The 15814-nt window shown below is 41.8% G+C and overlaps 1 protein-coding gene across 2 annotated transcripts; it reads left to right on the top strand.

Moving 5' to 3' along the window:
• Window positions 1–2138: 2138 nt before the first annotated feature.
• Window positions 2139–14273, top strand: LOC101861896 (NF-kappa-B inhibitor-interacting Ras-like protein 1). Of its 2 annotated transcripts, XR_004858679.1 has the most exons (9): window positions 2139–2223; window positions 3269–3456; window positions 4983–5078; window positions 6466–6513; window positions 7116–7211; window positions 8307–8400; window positions 11021–11107; window positions 13146–13280; window positions 13353–14273. XR_004858679.1 is itself a non-coding variant. In XM_005101249.3 (8 exons), the coding sequence occupies exons 2-8, from the start codon at window positions 3358–3360 to the stop codon at window positions 13211–13213; spliced, it is 588 nt and encodes a 195-aa protein (XP_005101306.1). In that variant the 5' UTR covers window positions 2139–2223; window positions 3269–3357; the 3' UTR covers window positions 13214–14273. The 2 variants fall into 2 exon arrangements, 1 of the variants encoding a protein (XP_005101306.1); XM_005101249.3 differs by having other exon boundaries at window positions 13146–14273.
• Window positions 14274–15814: the final 1541 nt, after the last annotated feature.

Raw genomic sequence — 15814 nt, 5'->3', positions numbered from 1 at the left:
TTCAGAACGAAAACGTTAGTTGTTTGGGGTTTTTTTTCTCTGTTTAAACAAATTTAATATTGTTTAAACGCCATAGTGATGGACAATTAAATGCCAAGGAGAAAAAAAAAGTCAACCAATTTTTTCACGACTTCCTTTACCAGATTTTTAAAATCGGTGAACTTTGCGTTTTTTGGTGCTTTTTTCTTTAAGCCATTTTCTTTTTCAAAATAAGTTACTTCTTTGTGGATTTTATGTCAAACAGATTCCTTTTGAATGAATTATGTCGATTCCAAATTACAGCATTTTAGGACAATTTTTGTGCGAGATATTCAGAAAAAAAAGTACAGTTGTTTTTGTTTTTTTATCAGCTTGTAGTTCTGGGATAGGGAAAAAAACAGTTCTTGTGGATATGTTGGAAAGTAACTTCCAGAGAACGTGCAACTGTTAGAGAATTATTGCCCGGCTATTACAAGCTCGAAAACATTTCGAGGCTTAAGCTCAAAGATAAATTGGATTGAATTTTCTCCGCAGGAAATGTTAGTTGCTTAACACAAAGACCAGAACCTTTGTCCTTTGATCAGGGCATGAACCATCACTGTGGGCAAAAAGAACAAACAGCTGGGGTCTGCAAACGTCAAAGTAGAGCAGACTTCGGGGAAAGGAAGAACTGGGCATTGCGCATCAGGGGACAGCACTGGGTAGAACATCGCGGACGATTCAGACATTCGAGTTGTCTAACGTGTTCTGACAGGCTCGGGCAACGTAAGGGGACATCATAGAGTCACAAGACGTGTACATCTATGGAGAACATGCGGGTCATATAGGCCTACCTAAATCTTATGACATCCTGTTTTGGCCGACTTTAATGGTATCAGTACGTTCGTTAAGGGCAAGATGTGATGATGTGCCGTTTGCTTTCTGTCACATATTGTGGTTTTTTCCCCCTGATGTAGAAAATGGGTAAGGCTGAAAACCGAGGAAATTCAGAAACTTGTCGAAATTGAGGAAAACAAGCAATGAACGGAGTACTTTCTTAAATATTTGTCTAAATAAGATGGTCCATGAGCTTTTGTTGTGGAGAACTCTTGTTTTACTCGGAATGTTTTTCTTTTCAAAATAAGAATGGTATTTTGTAAGACTTTTCTGTGTTGATTTTTGTTTGTTTGTTAATTATACAAATATTATGTTATATTATATTGCCTCTAGAAGATGTTGAATCCTTCTGCTATCTTGGGAGTTTAATTGACAGAGAGGGGAAAATACAGGTGCTGAAATAAAGTCCTGCATTGGAAAAGCACAGGCTGCTTTCATATCTTTGGATAAGATTTGGAAGACCAGAGATATCTCACTTCGAACAAAGCTGAGGATTTTCAATTCAAATGTGTAGTCAGTCCTGTTGTAAATCTATGGATATGAGACATGGAACGCATCACAGACTTGCCTGAAAAGGATCCAAGTGTTCTCGAACAAGTGTCTTATTAGTTATATTTACTATAGGATCAGATGGAAAGACAGGGTCACCAACGAGGAAGTGTTCAGGAAAACAAGACAGATCCCCGTCAGAGATGAGGTCGGAAGAAGGCGGTGACGATGGACTAGACATATCCTCAGGAAGTCAGGTAGCTGCATAACAAAGAAAGTGTTGGATCGGAATCCACAGGGTATGAGATCAAGGGGAAGACCGCGTGGAACCTGGAGAAGAATCACAGAAATTTAAGTACAGAAAAGTGGGAAGACATGAAATTGGAAAAACATCAAGAGGCTAGCCCAGGATAGAGAAAGGTGTAAAGTGTTTGTTCGTGGCCTATACCCTGGTGCAGGGTGAGAAAGTGTTTGTTCGTGGCCTATACCCTGGTGCAGGGTGAGAAAGTGTTTGTCCGTGGCCTATACCCTGGTGCAGGGTGAGAAAGTGTTTGTCCGTGGCCTATACCCTGGTGCAGGGTGAGAAAGTGTTAGTCCGTGGCCTATACCCTGGTGCAGGGTGAGAAAGGCAATGATAATCATATTGCCTCCTATAAAACAATAAAATAGTATTATAATACATGTTAATTTATAAGACAAATCGCCGAATTTGAGCCACACCTTCTTTGGCCGACCGGAGAACCTGGTCCTGGCAACCCTTGTCCCACAACTTCAATAAAGCAGCAACTTGTGACCGGCACCACACACCATACCTCGATAATAAATAACAACAAACGAAAGGAAAGTTGTCTACGCCTCCACCGTTCACGACTGTGTCCTGTAAGTTGAACGGAATGAAAGATATCCCGATTGCCTGCTGTTTATTTAATGAATATTATTATGATGAGTTCTGTACTAAGTACTTTGCATTTTTCTGTATTTGTGCTAATGATGGGTGTCGACTCTTGTGGTCTAAATTTACTCTTGCCTTGACGCCTGGTCGGGGAGTCGAGGTACCTGAAAGTGAAAGGGTCCCTGTGTTGATCGTCTTCTCTTACTTTATCTGCACATTAACCTCTAGATATATCTAATTTGCATCATGTCTGATGATAGATCTAATGTGTGTAATATTGACAGATCTAGTCTAATAGTAGAAAGCCTACAGTCGGGCACGGAAACTGAAACGAAGTGACTACGTTCACTGTGCCCTGAATCATCCACCACATTATTATTGGCACAGAGACACGACTGGAATGCTACGCTCGCTGAAAGTGAATGAGGAAACCGCACAGGAATACCCACTTGAAAATAAGGCTGCAGTGGTCCGAATGCAACAGAGTTTACGGAGGGTGAAAGCAGGCACAGCAAAACCGCCGCGGTCGCCAAGGCCTCGCTTGCTCAGCGCAGGGAGCACGACTTCCATCTTCTTCCTGTGTGCGGACCCGGCAACGCTCGACAATTTGAAAATAAAAATCGTTGAAAGAAACAAGGGAGAATGGAAGAAGGCCAAGGCTGGAAGAGGGGTGGGAAGGGGGGGGGGGAAAGAAGTGAAAGGGAAAAGAATCCAGCCCATGGACCATATTGAGTTTCTTCAGCTTAGTTTTCCTCCTGTTGTTATGTACTGCAAGTGTAGGTTCTGGTGATGAGTGTGAGGAGAGAAAAAACAACAGGCCTTTTATCACCGCCAGAGTTGCCATTCAACTGTTTTGGCAGTGTTTCATGGTAGTTAAGGATGGTCCGACTTGTTGAGTCTGGCTCTACCTTTGCATCTCTGGTTTGATTTCTGTTTTCAAAATGGTTGCTAACCGTTATTTCCTAGAAGCATATTAAATAACAATGGGTCTTCATAAATCTCATTCTATCTTTTTGTATGGATTCTTTTCAGCTGTTCAGGGAAATAACGAGAGCCAACTCTGGTAGGTTACTTCTGTGCTGAGTGAAAGCTGTGCGTCTTGACCTTGACCTCTGCCACTGATGGGGAAGACGAGCAAGATCCTCCTGTGTGGGCGGTCTGGGGTGGGCAAGACAGCCGTCCTGGAGCAACTCCTCTATGGCAACCACATCGTGGAGGCGGTGAGAACCTGTTTGGTCAAGTGTTGACTGACTTACGTGTTTTGTGACATGGCGTTAGTGTAAACTAACGTACACTCACCATCTCAGTGTCAGAACGTGTTTGATCAAGTGGCGTCACTGTTAACTAACGTACACTTACCATCTCAGTGTCAGAATGTGTTTGATCAAGTGGCGTCACTGTAAACTAACGTACACTCACCATCTCAGTGTCAGAATGTGTTTGATCAAGTGGTAAACTAACGTACACTTACCATCTCAGTGTCAGAATGTGTTTGATCAAGTGGTAAACTAACGTACACTTACCATCTCAGTGTCAGAATGTGTTTGATCAAGTGGTAAACTAACGTACACTTACCATCTCAGTGTCAGAATGTGTTTGATCAAGTGGTAAACTAACGTACACTCACCATCTCAGTGTCAGAATGTGTTTGATCAAGTGGTAAACTAACGTACACTCACCATCTCAGTGTCAGAATGTGTTTGATCAAGTGGTAAACTAACGTACACTCACCATCTCAGTGTCAGAATGTGTTTGATCAAGTGGTAAACTAACGTACACTCACCATCTCAGTGTCAGAATGTGTTTGATCAAGTGGTAAACTAACGTACACTCACCATCTCAGTGTCAGAACGTGTTTGATCAAGTGGTAAACTAACGTACACTCACCATCTCAGTGTCAGAACGTGTTTGATCAAGTGGTAAACTAACGTACACTCACCATCTCAGTGTCAGAATGTGTTTGATCAAGTGGTAAACTAACGTACACTCACCATCTCAGTGTCAGAATGTGTTTGATCAAGTGGTAAACTAACGTACACTCACCATCTCAGTGTCAGAATGTGTTTGATCAAGTGGTAAACTAACGTACACTCACCATCTCAGTGTCAGAATGTGTTTGATCAAGTGGTAAACTAACGTACACTCACCATCTCAGTGTCAGCACATTTCATGCCTTAAGTCCTTTTTTTTTTTTGGTGGAATTTTGCATTAGTAAACATGGAATTTTGCTAACTTTCATACAAAGAAATGTTGAATACACAGCGAATTTCTGCTGTATAAAAGATGTCAAATTATTTTTGAAGTTCTTCTTTAGATGTGTTTAGTATTGCCGTAAAAATACAAAAGATTGATTGTTTTGTCTGATGTTTTGTAAAGGCTACGATGAGCGTTAGATGCAATGTTAGTAGTCTTGAGTTGTGTGCTTCAGAAAAAAAAACCATATGCAGTACTTAAATGTGCTTGTAGATATTAAATGTTCATCATTCTACAACGTGAAAAGAATTTTATAAAATCAAACTTAAGTCTTTTAACACTTATGATTACAAATTCACTTTTCCTTTTTTTTTTAAATCGAAAGGAAAATGTGAAGCATTTTCTTGTTACAATGTTGAACTTCTTAAACACATGAGTTGAGTCGCATAAATGAATTCTCCGACTGAACATGTCAGTAGACTGGTTTGTAAAGAAATCCTCAATTGATCTTATTTTGACTCCGTCTTTCAATCTTGAAATGTCCTTTCCACAGCCCACTCATTCCACATTGGAAGACATCTACACCGCAGTGATTGAGACAGACCGGGGGGTCAAAGAAAAGGTTCGAATATTTGATGTTGGAATGCCGGTGAGTCTTCAATGCATTTAGAATTCACAAACTTAGGATTACTTCATTTGACTAGATTGGGTTTCATTTGAAAAATTAGGCTTTCCTTATATTTGCTTATAAAATATAACACCTGTCGTTCTTTTGAATAAGTAATTTCACTATGTTCAATCTTTCAAGTTTGCTGTTTCATGGGTTTCTTTTTGGTTTTTAAAAATTCTATCCAGTCATATGGAGTTCTTGATTTGTTAAAGTGGATCGATAAATGTTGAAGTGGTGTTTCTTTCCTTTTGCTTCAACCAAAAAATGAATTTTCTTCAACTGAATGTATTTTGCTTTCAAACTTTGCTACTATTTAGCACGCTGCTGCAAATTCTGTTCAGTTGTTTCAGGAAAAGAGAATTTTCATCCTAACCACCTAACGGTTTGAACTAAAGTCTATCCTTGATTTGTCATCATTGTTCTGGTGATACCTTTTCTGCACTGTACTGTTGTTTTTTTCTTCTAATCAGAGCTTTTATTTGAAGTCTTCAAAGTTTGTAAATTTATATGATATGGGATTTCTGAAGTTTGATTCGTTTGGCTCAAAAAGGGAGCCTTGAAATAGATTTCGACACATGTGAGGCTTTGTGGTGAAATCTTTTATCAAAAGAGAACAAGACAAATGAACATGCTTTAAGAGGATACCAATAACCTCATATATGCCCTAAGCATGATTCCAGCATGTCATGACACGTACAGTATTTTGTTTGTTCTCTCCCCCTTCTTCTGTGTCATGACACATACAGTATTTATCTGTTCTGTCCCCCTTCTTCTGTGTCATGACACATACAGTATTTATCTGTTCTGTCCCCCTTCTTCTGTGTCATGACACATACAGTATTTATCTGTTCTCTCCCCTTCTTCTGTGTCATGACACATACAGTATTTATCTGTTCTGTCCCCCTTCTTCTGTGTCATGACACATACAGTATTTATCTGTTCTGTCCCCCTTCTTCTGTGTCATGACACATACAGTATTTATCTGTTCTGTCCCCCTTCTTCTGTGTCATGACACATACAGTATTTATCTGTTCTCTCCCCCTTCTTCTGTGTCATGACACATACAGTATTTATCTGTTCTCTCCCCCTTCTTCTGTGTCATGACACATACAGTATTTATCTGTTCTGTCCCCCTTCTTCTGTGTCATGACACATACAGTATTTATATGTTCTCTCCCCCTTCTTCTGTGTCATGACACATACAGTATTTATCTGTTCTGTCCCCCTTCTTCTGTGTCATGACACATCCTTCTTCTGTGTCATGACACATACAGTATTCCCCTTCTTCTGTGTCATGACACATACAGTGTCCCCATTCTTCTGTGTCATGACACATACAGTATTTATCTGTTCTGTCCCCCTGCAGGAAGGAAAGGACACAGAGTTGCCTCGCCACTACCTCAACTTCCCAGACGTAAGTTGTGTTGCCATGGTTACTGGTCGTCTTGGGTCGGGCCGTTCTACTACAGTTTTTGTCCTATTGTTTTGTTGGGTAAAATGAGCCTTCACATTTTCGCAAAAGGGATAAAATTTGACATCTATACTAGTTGCGTATGGTACTGTAGCCAGTGAATTTTGCTATATATTTTTATCAGTCTTTACCCTACAGGCAGTCAAAAGAGACTAAACGACTTGCAGAATTATGCTCGATTTTCTATAGAGGACGCCTACTGCCCTCTAACTGTTGAACTAAGAAATGTTTCAATGAATGTATGACCTTTACAACAACTTTGTTCCTGTAAAGTGTTTACACTCTCCATTCACTTCCTCACAGCTTGTTAATACAGGATTGAAATATTGCTGTCTCTCTCTCATAATTAGACGGACTATAGTTAATAATAATATTAATGTTCATTATTTTAACACGTTTCTAAATTCTTCTGTTGTAAAAAAACCCTGACTATGTGTCCCAGGAAGATATCTGTATAGAAATAGAAATGTGATTTTATGTAACCTGTGTTTCCATTGATCTTGTTTCGACCAATCGTCCTTTTTTTACATTTCGTTTTGATCCAGGGTTTCATTCTAGTGTATGACGTCACAAGCTTTGAGTCGTTCAAACTTCTGGACCGACTGAAGAAAGACATGGACAAACACAAGGACAAAAGAGAGGTGAGACCATGGCTCTCACTTTGTTTGACCATTTAACAAAATTTTTGTTTTGTTTGTTGGGGGGATTGATTTAAGGGTGTTTTTTTGTTGTTGTTGTTGTTGTTGTTGTTGTTGTTGTGGGGTTTTTTGTATGCCTGGGGTACAGCCCATTCAACATTGTAAGCGGGTGGTTGGCGGTTACTCTGGTGTGGTTTGCTCCTTCTTTCCTGTCAAACATCTATCTTCCTTATCTCTCCTCCTTCTTTCCTATCAAACATCTATCTTCCTTATCTCTCCTCCTTCTTTCCTATCAAACATCTATCTTCCTTATCTCTCCTCCTTTTTTTGTGTTTGTTACTCTCTTGTAACACTTCTATTCTTCGGCACTTATATGACTTTATTGTGATGCAAATGCCATAAAACTCTTACTAAAACTAAAAACAACATTGTAAGGTTATTTAAAAGATGGAGCCTATGGTGACACACATGTGTCTGATTAGAAGGAGGCGTGTGAGTTGAGAGTCATCGTCTGAGATTGTGTGAAACTGTGTAGGTGTACGCCCGGTGCAACTCCATAAGGCGATTTAAGATACAGGACCTCCGGACTTAATGTCTATCTTCAATAGGACTTAACCTTTGCCGTCACAAGGCTCATATAGCAAAAACGCTTGCCATCAAAGGCAAAGGCATTTTGGGGAAAATCCCAAGAAACTGAGTGGTAAAAACGCAGATCTGCGAGATGTGACGGCAAAATGTTAAACAACTGGGAAAGTCCATGTACAGTACCCTTCCTTCCAACACAATGTCTGGCGGAGTTGAGTGTGAATCCCACAATGAGGAAACCTCCTTACGACTACAAGTCTGGTCGTCTGGTCGTCTAAGCACGAGAGAACAGACACAGTGAAAACACTTCCAACAGCTGCAGCCTAGGGGGATTTCACAGTAGCCTCGTGTTACATGTGTCTTGTAGTGTCTTCCTTTTTGTTGCTTTGTCTTCTGCCTTGGGGTTTTGGGGGGGTTTTGGGGGGGGGGGGATTGGTTTGTTTTTTGCTCAGTGGCAGATACCAATTATGTCATGGCTTCTTTTTTTTATCCTGACAACGGATTTGTTGACAGGGTCATATCGTTGTCATTGGCAACAAGAGTGAGCTGACGGAGAGAAGAGAGGTCCAGTTTCAGACGGCCATGGCCTGGGCCTCCAAGGAAAAAGGTTTGTTACTGTAGCGACCTGCTCTGTTCATACCTGTATGTTTGTAGCAGCCTACTTGTCTTTGTGGGCGCCGTTGTCTACATGTCTGTTTGTAGCTGCTTGTCTTTCTCTCTCTCTCTCTCTCTCTCTTCTGGCGCTGTGGCTTCATAAGCGGTCAGCGATGCCGACAGCACGCAGGAACTCAACACTCGCCCGGGGGTCCTTAAAAAGTGCTGAAAGTGGGTTACTGAAATGTCCCAGCAGACGGGTTCTAGCACGATAGCTGGCGGGACACCTCAGGAACACATGGTCCATAGTTTCGTCCTCCTCCTTGCAGGCTCGACAGGACGGATCTGGGTTGTCTGCTGGCGCAATTTTGTGGAGATATGATCTCAGCTGATGTGTTCTGTTTCTACTGCTGTCCTTCCGTGTATAGAACGAAAGTGAAAGTTTTTCTGCTTGTCTTTGTGGGCGCCGTTGTCTGTTCATACATATATGTGTTCTCCAGCTGGCTTGATTGTCTTGTCCAATACTTGAAATGAACAACATACACATATGTCCATAGACAACAGTGCTCACCTAGGCAGGCAGGTAGTTCTGTGTGGACTGTTGTGTGGTGTGCTCCTTCTATTTCTTGTTAATGTCAGAACTATCTTTATTTGTTCCTGGCAAACTATGGTCATTCTCAGATTGACTCACCATTTAATACTGCTCAGCAGCAGTTCATACCTCCTTCCTCTGTCTTTTACCCTTATTCCTCTCTGGTTCTCTCATTCCTCTATCCCTTGTTTCTCACTTTGGGCCCTAAAATCTGGGACTCCTTGCCCCAGGAACTAAAAAAACCCTCAAATCTTAATACGTTCAAGCGATTGCTCAAGACTCATTTGTTTAATTCTTGCTTATAGTGTGTTAGTAAGTGCTGATGTGTTCTGTTTCTACTGCTGTCCTTCCGTGTATAGAACGAAAGTGAAAGTTTTTCTTTTTGTGGTTGATCTAGGGGGGGGGGGGGGGGGGGGGGGTGTTTGTGACTGAAATATTTTTATCTTGGGTGAATGGCTCAGCAATCATGTCATTGGTGTAAAGAGCTGAGAGCTTAGCTCAGTAATTATGTCATGGTGTAAAGAGCTGAGAGCTTAGCTCAGTAATCATGTCATTGGTGCAAAGAGCTGAGAGCTTAGCTCAGTAATCATGTCATTGATCCAAAGAGCTGAGAGCTTAGCTCAGTAATCATGTCATTGGTGTAAAGAGCTGAGAGCTTAGCTCAGTAATCATGTCGTTGATGTAAAGAGCTGAGAGCTTGGCTCAGCTCAGTAATCATGTCGTTGATGTAAAGAGCTGAGAGCTTAGCTCAGTAATCATGTCATTGATGGAAAGAGCTGAGAGCTTATACCAGTACGGGACAGAGCGCTGAGAGCTTACACCAGTACGGGACAGAGCGCTGAGAGCTTACACCAGAACGGGACAGAGCGCTGAGAGCTTACACCAGTACGGGACAGAGCGCTGAGAGCTTACACCAGTACGGGACAGAGCGCTGAGAGCTTACACCAGTACGGGACAGAGCGCTGAGAGCTTACACCAGTACGGGACAGAGCGCTGAGAGCTTACACCAGTACGGGACAGAGCGCTGAGAGCTTACACCAGTACGGGACAGAGCGCTGAGAGCTTACACCAGTACGGGACAGAGCGCTGAGAGCTTACACCAGTACGGGACAGAGCGCTGAGAGCTTACACCAGTACGGGACAGAGCGCTGAGAGCTTACACCAGTACGGGACAGAGCGCTGAGAGCTTACACCAGTACGGGACAGAGCGCTGAGAGCTTACACCAGTACGGGACAGAGCGCTGAGAGCTTACACCAGTACGGGACAGAGCGCTGAGAGCTTACACCAGTACGGGACAGAGCGCTGAGAGCTTACACCAGTACGGGACAGAGCGCTGAGAGCTTACACCAGTACGGGACAGAGCGCTGAGAGCTTACACCAGTACGGGACAGAGCGCTGAGAGCTTACACCAGTACGGGACAGAGCGCTGAGAGCTTACACCAGTACGGGACAGAGCGCTGAGAGCTTACACCAGTACGGGACAGAGCGCTGAGAGCTTACACCAGTACGGGACAGAGCGCTCTGTTGTTTTTTTTTGCCTTGTCTCTCCTGCTGTCCCCGTCTCTTCTTTTCTGTCCATCCCTGTGTATCTGTCCATCCCTGTGTATCTGTCCATCCCTGTGTATCTGTCCATCCCTGTGTATCTGTCCATCCCTGTGTATCTGTCCATCCCTGTGTATCTGTTTATCCCTGTGTATCTGTTCCTCCCTGTGTGTCTGTTTATCCCTGTGTATCTGTTTATCCCTGTGTATCTGTTCCTCCCTGTGTATCTGTTTATTCCTGTGTATCTGTTTATCCCTTTATCTCTTTCTCTTCTTCTGCCCCTACCTCTCCCTCCCCCTCCTGAAAAGTTGGTCCAAAACGTTCCTCTTCTCATCCTTCTTGCAACATTTCTCACCTCACCCAGTGTCCTGTCGTGGTCCGGTGTCCTGTCGTGGTCCGGTGTCCTGTCGGGGTCCCGGTCCTGAAGCTTTGAAATGATCTGATTCTATTCTGTCTAAAGGAGTTTTACACTTCAGAAAAACCAATGTCTTTTCCCAGTTCGTCTTTGGGAAGTGTCGGTGCCCAACAGGAAGTCCCTTGTAGAACCGTTTGTGTGGCTCACCTCCAAGATCACCCAGCCCACAGGTACGTTGTTCACACACTTACGTACGTTGTGCTCACACTTAGGTACATTGACACACTTAGGTACATTGACACACTTAGGTACGTTGACACACTTAGGTACGTTGACACACTTAGGTACATTGACACACTTAGGTACATTGACACACTTAGGTACATTGACACACTTAGGTACGTTGACACACTTAGGTACATTGACACACTTAGGTACATTGACACACTTAGGTACATTGACACACTTAGGTACATTGACACACTTAGGTACGTTGACACACTTAGGTACGTTGACACACTTAGGTACATTGACACACTTAGGTACATTGACACACTTAGGTACGTTGACACACTTAGGTACGTTGACACACAGTGGCTGCGTTGTGGAGGTTGTGCTCACATCTATGCACACCCTCATAGCCCGTTGTGCTCACATCTATGCACATCCTCATAGCCCGTTGTGCTCACATCTATGCACACCCTCATAGCCCGTTGTGCTCACATCTATGCACACCCTCATAGCCCGTTGTGCTCACATCAATGCACACCCTCATAGCCCGTTGTGCTCACATCTATGCACACCCTCATAGCCCGTTGTGCTCACATCTATGCACACCCTCATAGCCCCTGGTGCTGCTTCTTCTCTCTTGCTAAACACAAGTTGATGGACAAAGAGTGTTGGTACTGTTCCTTACTGGTCGTTACTGCTTGTTACTGTTCGTTACTGCTCGTTACTGTTCCTTACTGTTCCTTACTGCTCATTACTGTTCATTACTGGTCATTACTGCTCGTTACTGCTCGTTACTGTTCGTTACTGGTCATTACTGTTCGTTACTGCTCGTTACTGTTCGTTACTGCTCGTTACTGTTCATGGATGTTTGAGTTGAGTGTCAGGTACAGGGTGTTCATTAACCAGGTTGATGGTGGCTGTTGGTATTTTATTATTTCCCACGTACCGGTACAGATTTTCTTCCTAGTAGCCTGCCTCTTAACCCTACCCGTACGCCGTGGGGTCATTTGGTACCCCCGGGGTTGTATTCTTCACATTTTACAATACTTCTAGTAGGAAAATCTCTTTGAAACTTTCAGTATTTCTCAAAAAGTCATTTTGACAGACTGCTGTGCAAAGCGTACGGATTAACGAGTTAATTTTCCCTTTGGAAAGTGGTGGCACAGAGTTCCCCAAGTCGTATGGATACAATAGTAAAACATGTCGTACGGATAGGGTTAAATAGATTCAGGAAAGTGTTCCTTACAAGATGTTTCTGTTTTCTGTTGATGCTGCTTGTTTTTTCTGTACTTTAATTGAGCGTTATCTTTCTCTTCGTTTTCTGCAGAACATTTGCATGCCTATGTTAGAGAACAAATACTTCTTTGTTTCTGTCTATATTAGAGAACAAATACTTCTTTGTTTCTGTCTATATTAGAGAACAAATACTTCTTTGTTTCTGTCTTTGCATGCCTATATTAGAGAACAAATACTTCTTCCAGTGGTAGTCTAGACTTTGTTATCAATGAGTTTGTTATCAATGAGTTTCTTTACCTTTGATAACCATTTTCTCCAGACAATAGTTGAAGATTTTCATAAATAACACGCTGAATAGCCAACTGAATGGCTTCTGGGTGTTACTTTGAAATTACAAACAGATGTTTTTGTCTCCATCGATGTTTTATGTCAGGCTTTCGTAAAGGTGAAAAGTGAAGTCTGGTTTTGTCATACATTATGTAGAACAAAGTGCATGTAACTGCTGGTCACTGCAATGACTCATCACTCATCACTCATCACTCATCATTCATGACTCATCACTCATCACTCATCACTCATCTCTCATCACTCATCACTCATCAATCATCAATCATCACTCATCACTCATCACTCATCACTCATCATTCATCACTCATCACTCATCACTTATCACTCATCACTCATCTCTCATCACTCATCTCTCATCACTCATCACTCATCACTCATCACTCATCACTCATCTCTCATCACTCATCACTCATCACTCATCTCTCATGACTTGCTCTTGTTCTTTCTCTGCAGGTAAAAGCAACTTCCTCCCCGGTCGTAAGACGAAGTCGTCTGCCAGTGGGAACCTGGACACCAGCTGATGGGGGAATGTTGTTCCGGAGCTTGTGTCTCGTCTGAGGTCACGTGATACAACAGTGGGAGTGTCTGGTCTGACGTCACGTGATACAACAATGGGAGTGTCTGGTCTGACGTCACGTGATACAACAGTGGGAGTGTCTGGTCTGACGTCACGTGATACAACAGTGGGAGTGTCTGGTCTGACGTCACGTGATACAACAGTGGGAGTGTCTGGTCTGACGTCACGTGATACAACAGTGGGAGTGTCTGGTCTGAGGTCACGTGATACAACAGTGGGAGTGTCTGGTCTGACGTCACGTGATACAACAGTGGGAGTGTCTGGTCTGACGTCACGTGATACAACAGTGGGAACCTGGACACCAGCTGATGGGAGAATGATGTCGTTGATGGGTCTGGTCGTGTGCACGCTTGTGTCTCGTCTGGATTTTTGGAACTATGTGGCTCACCTAACTTGTTGGATTTTGTATTTTATCAGTTTTAGGGCTAATCTATGAATGTGATGCTGTGGGGGTTTTGTTGATAAAAGGGCTTTGTTATTACCACATCATAAGACTGTCTTGTCTCGGGTCTTGTACACAGAACCAAACGTAAATCCTAACTCTGAACGTTGTTTTGTCTGTGGCAGGCTATATCGGAAATGTCATTGTCAATGTCTCTGTGGGTTTTATTGGGACTCCAGTAGCTGCAGTGTCACCTGAAAACTTAGAAGAGCAGAATGTTCAAGGTTTATTTGGATTCTATGGTGGTGCTCCAGAAATATAAAACATTTGTAATCTGTTTGCAGAAGAAAGAAAGAAGGTTTAGGTGGCTACACTAGACTTTTTTCCCTTCAGCATTTACAACGATTAAGTTTGCCTCCTGTCTTTTACAGTTTGCTCATGTTCTTAGTCCAATTTTATATCTTACATTCAGTGTGTGCTATTAATACAGATTTTTTACTAGGATCCAATCATATTGTAAACTCTACTAGACACCGTCGTGGGTTCTTTGTTTTCTCATTGGTCGAGCCACAAGATTGGAGATCTCTCGCCCAGGATGTTCTTGACTGTCTCTCACTTAGAATGGTAGAGTTTTGATCGTTTATTCTTTGTTCATCTTTACAACAATTAACAAAAGGCTATTTTTCAGTTTTATCCACGTTACCAATGTACCCGCTCATTTTTGTTATGTTTTCATTTTTGGTCTGAAGGCCGACGTGATTCTGATATTACATCTTGATACCTCCTTATGTTGTCTTTACTGTAGCTGAGACCCGCGGATCATTTCCCCGATGGCGAAGCTAATGCTTTGTGTACAATGAACAGTTTGATTGATTGCTCACAGCAAAGATATTTCAGTAGTCTCATGTTTTTGTTGTAGTTGGAATGTTTTAACGTTTGGCCATGTCTCAGTAGTCTCATGTTCTTGTTGTAGTTGGAATGTTTTAACGTTTGGCCATGTCTCAGTAATAATAATAAATAATGGATTGCATTTATATAGCGCATATCCACTTATGCAATGCTCTATGCGCTTAACATGATACATATTATGGATTTTCAAATCAATTTTAAAGGTACATAGTGTTACATACTCATGCAAACACATATTCACTCACGCACGCACCACACACACATACATACACACATACATACATATGCACATACGCACATACAAACTCACAACGATCTACAGCTTGGATGCATTCTGTCTAATCGAAATATGATGAAAATAGAAATGATTTTAGTTTCTTCTTTAAAATTTCTAGATTTTCTGCTTCTCTGATAGTTTTTGGAAGCCTATTCCAAACAAGTGGGGCAAAATATGAAAAAGAGTGTTGGCCATAATATGATTTGTAATTTATTTTAGGCTTAACAAGGGTTGTTTTGTCACTTGATGATCTGAGCGTTCTAGGAGGTACATAGGGTGTTAAAAACTGTTTTAGATAGTCCGGTGATAAATCATGTAAGCACTTGTAGCAAGTTAAACAGATTTTATATATGATACGCTCTTTCACCGGGAGCCAGTGTAATGCTTTTAAAATAGGAGTCACCTGATCATGCTTTAGTTTTTTTGTAATTATTTTGGCAGCAATATTTTGTACTCTTTGTAGTTGTTGTAACTGTTCATCAGGTACACCAGCCAGTAAGGAATTGCAATAATCAATCCTTGACAATATAAGTGATGTTATTAAAGTTTTGGTGACACCAACAGATAGATATTCTCTAATGCTCCCTATTTTCTTCAGCTGGAGATATAGATTTTTACAAAGATTGGATACATGGGATTTTATTGACATATCTTGATCTAGCACTACACCTAAATTTCTTATTTTAGTTTGGGCTGATATTTCGTGGCCATTGATGTTTATCCTGATATTGTCAGTTTCATTGCATGCGCTGCTACGAAGAAATAATATTTCGGTCTTATCCTCATTTAATTTTAATTTGTTCTTGAACATCCATTTTCTTCTATCATTGATACATCTGGCAATTCTATCTATGAGATTGTGTACATTGTCAGTTGTAGTGAATCCATACAGCTGTGTATCCTCTGCATAAAGATGGTAATTGAGGGCATATAAAGAAATTATTGATGATGACAGACTTTGCGTGTACATTGTAAAG

This window comes from Aplysia californica, unplaced genomic scaffold (genome assembly GCF_000002075.1).
Source record: "Aplysia californica isolate F4 #8 unplaced genomic scaffold, AplCal3.0 scaffold00276, whole genome shotgun sequence".
Lineage (NCBI taxonomy): Eukaryota > Metazoa > Mollusca > Gastropoda > Aplysiida > Aplysiidae > Aplysia > Aplysia californica.
The sequence above is the reverse complement of the archived record's forward strand: the minus strand, read 5'-3'. Positions and strand labels throughout refer to the sequence as shown.

Bases quoted from the DNA above. Each gene is read 5' to 3' on its own strand.
- LOC101861896 (XM_005101249.3), top strand. From the start codon at position 3,358: ATGGGGAAGACGAGCAAGATCCTCCTGTGTGGGCGGTCTGGGGTGGGC. The intron at 7,212-8,306 runs GTGAGACCATGG...ATTTGTTGACAG, and splicing joins AACACAAGGACAAAAGAGAG to GGTCATATCGTTGTCATTGG. The intron at 11,108-13,145 runs GTACGTTGTTCA...CTTTCTCTGCAG, and splicing joins CAAGATCACCCAGCCCACAG to GTAAAAGCAACTTCCTCCCC.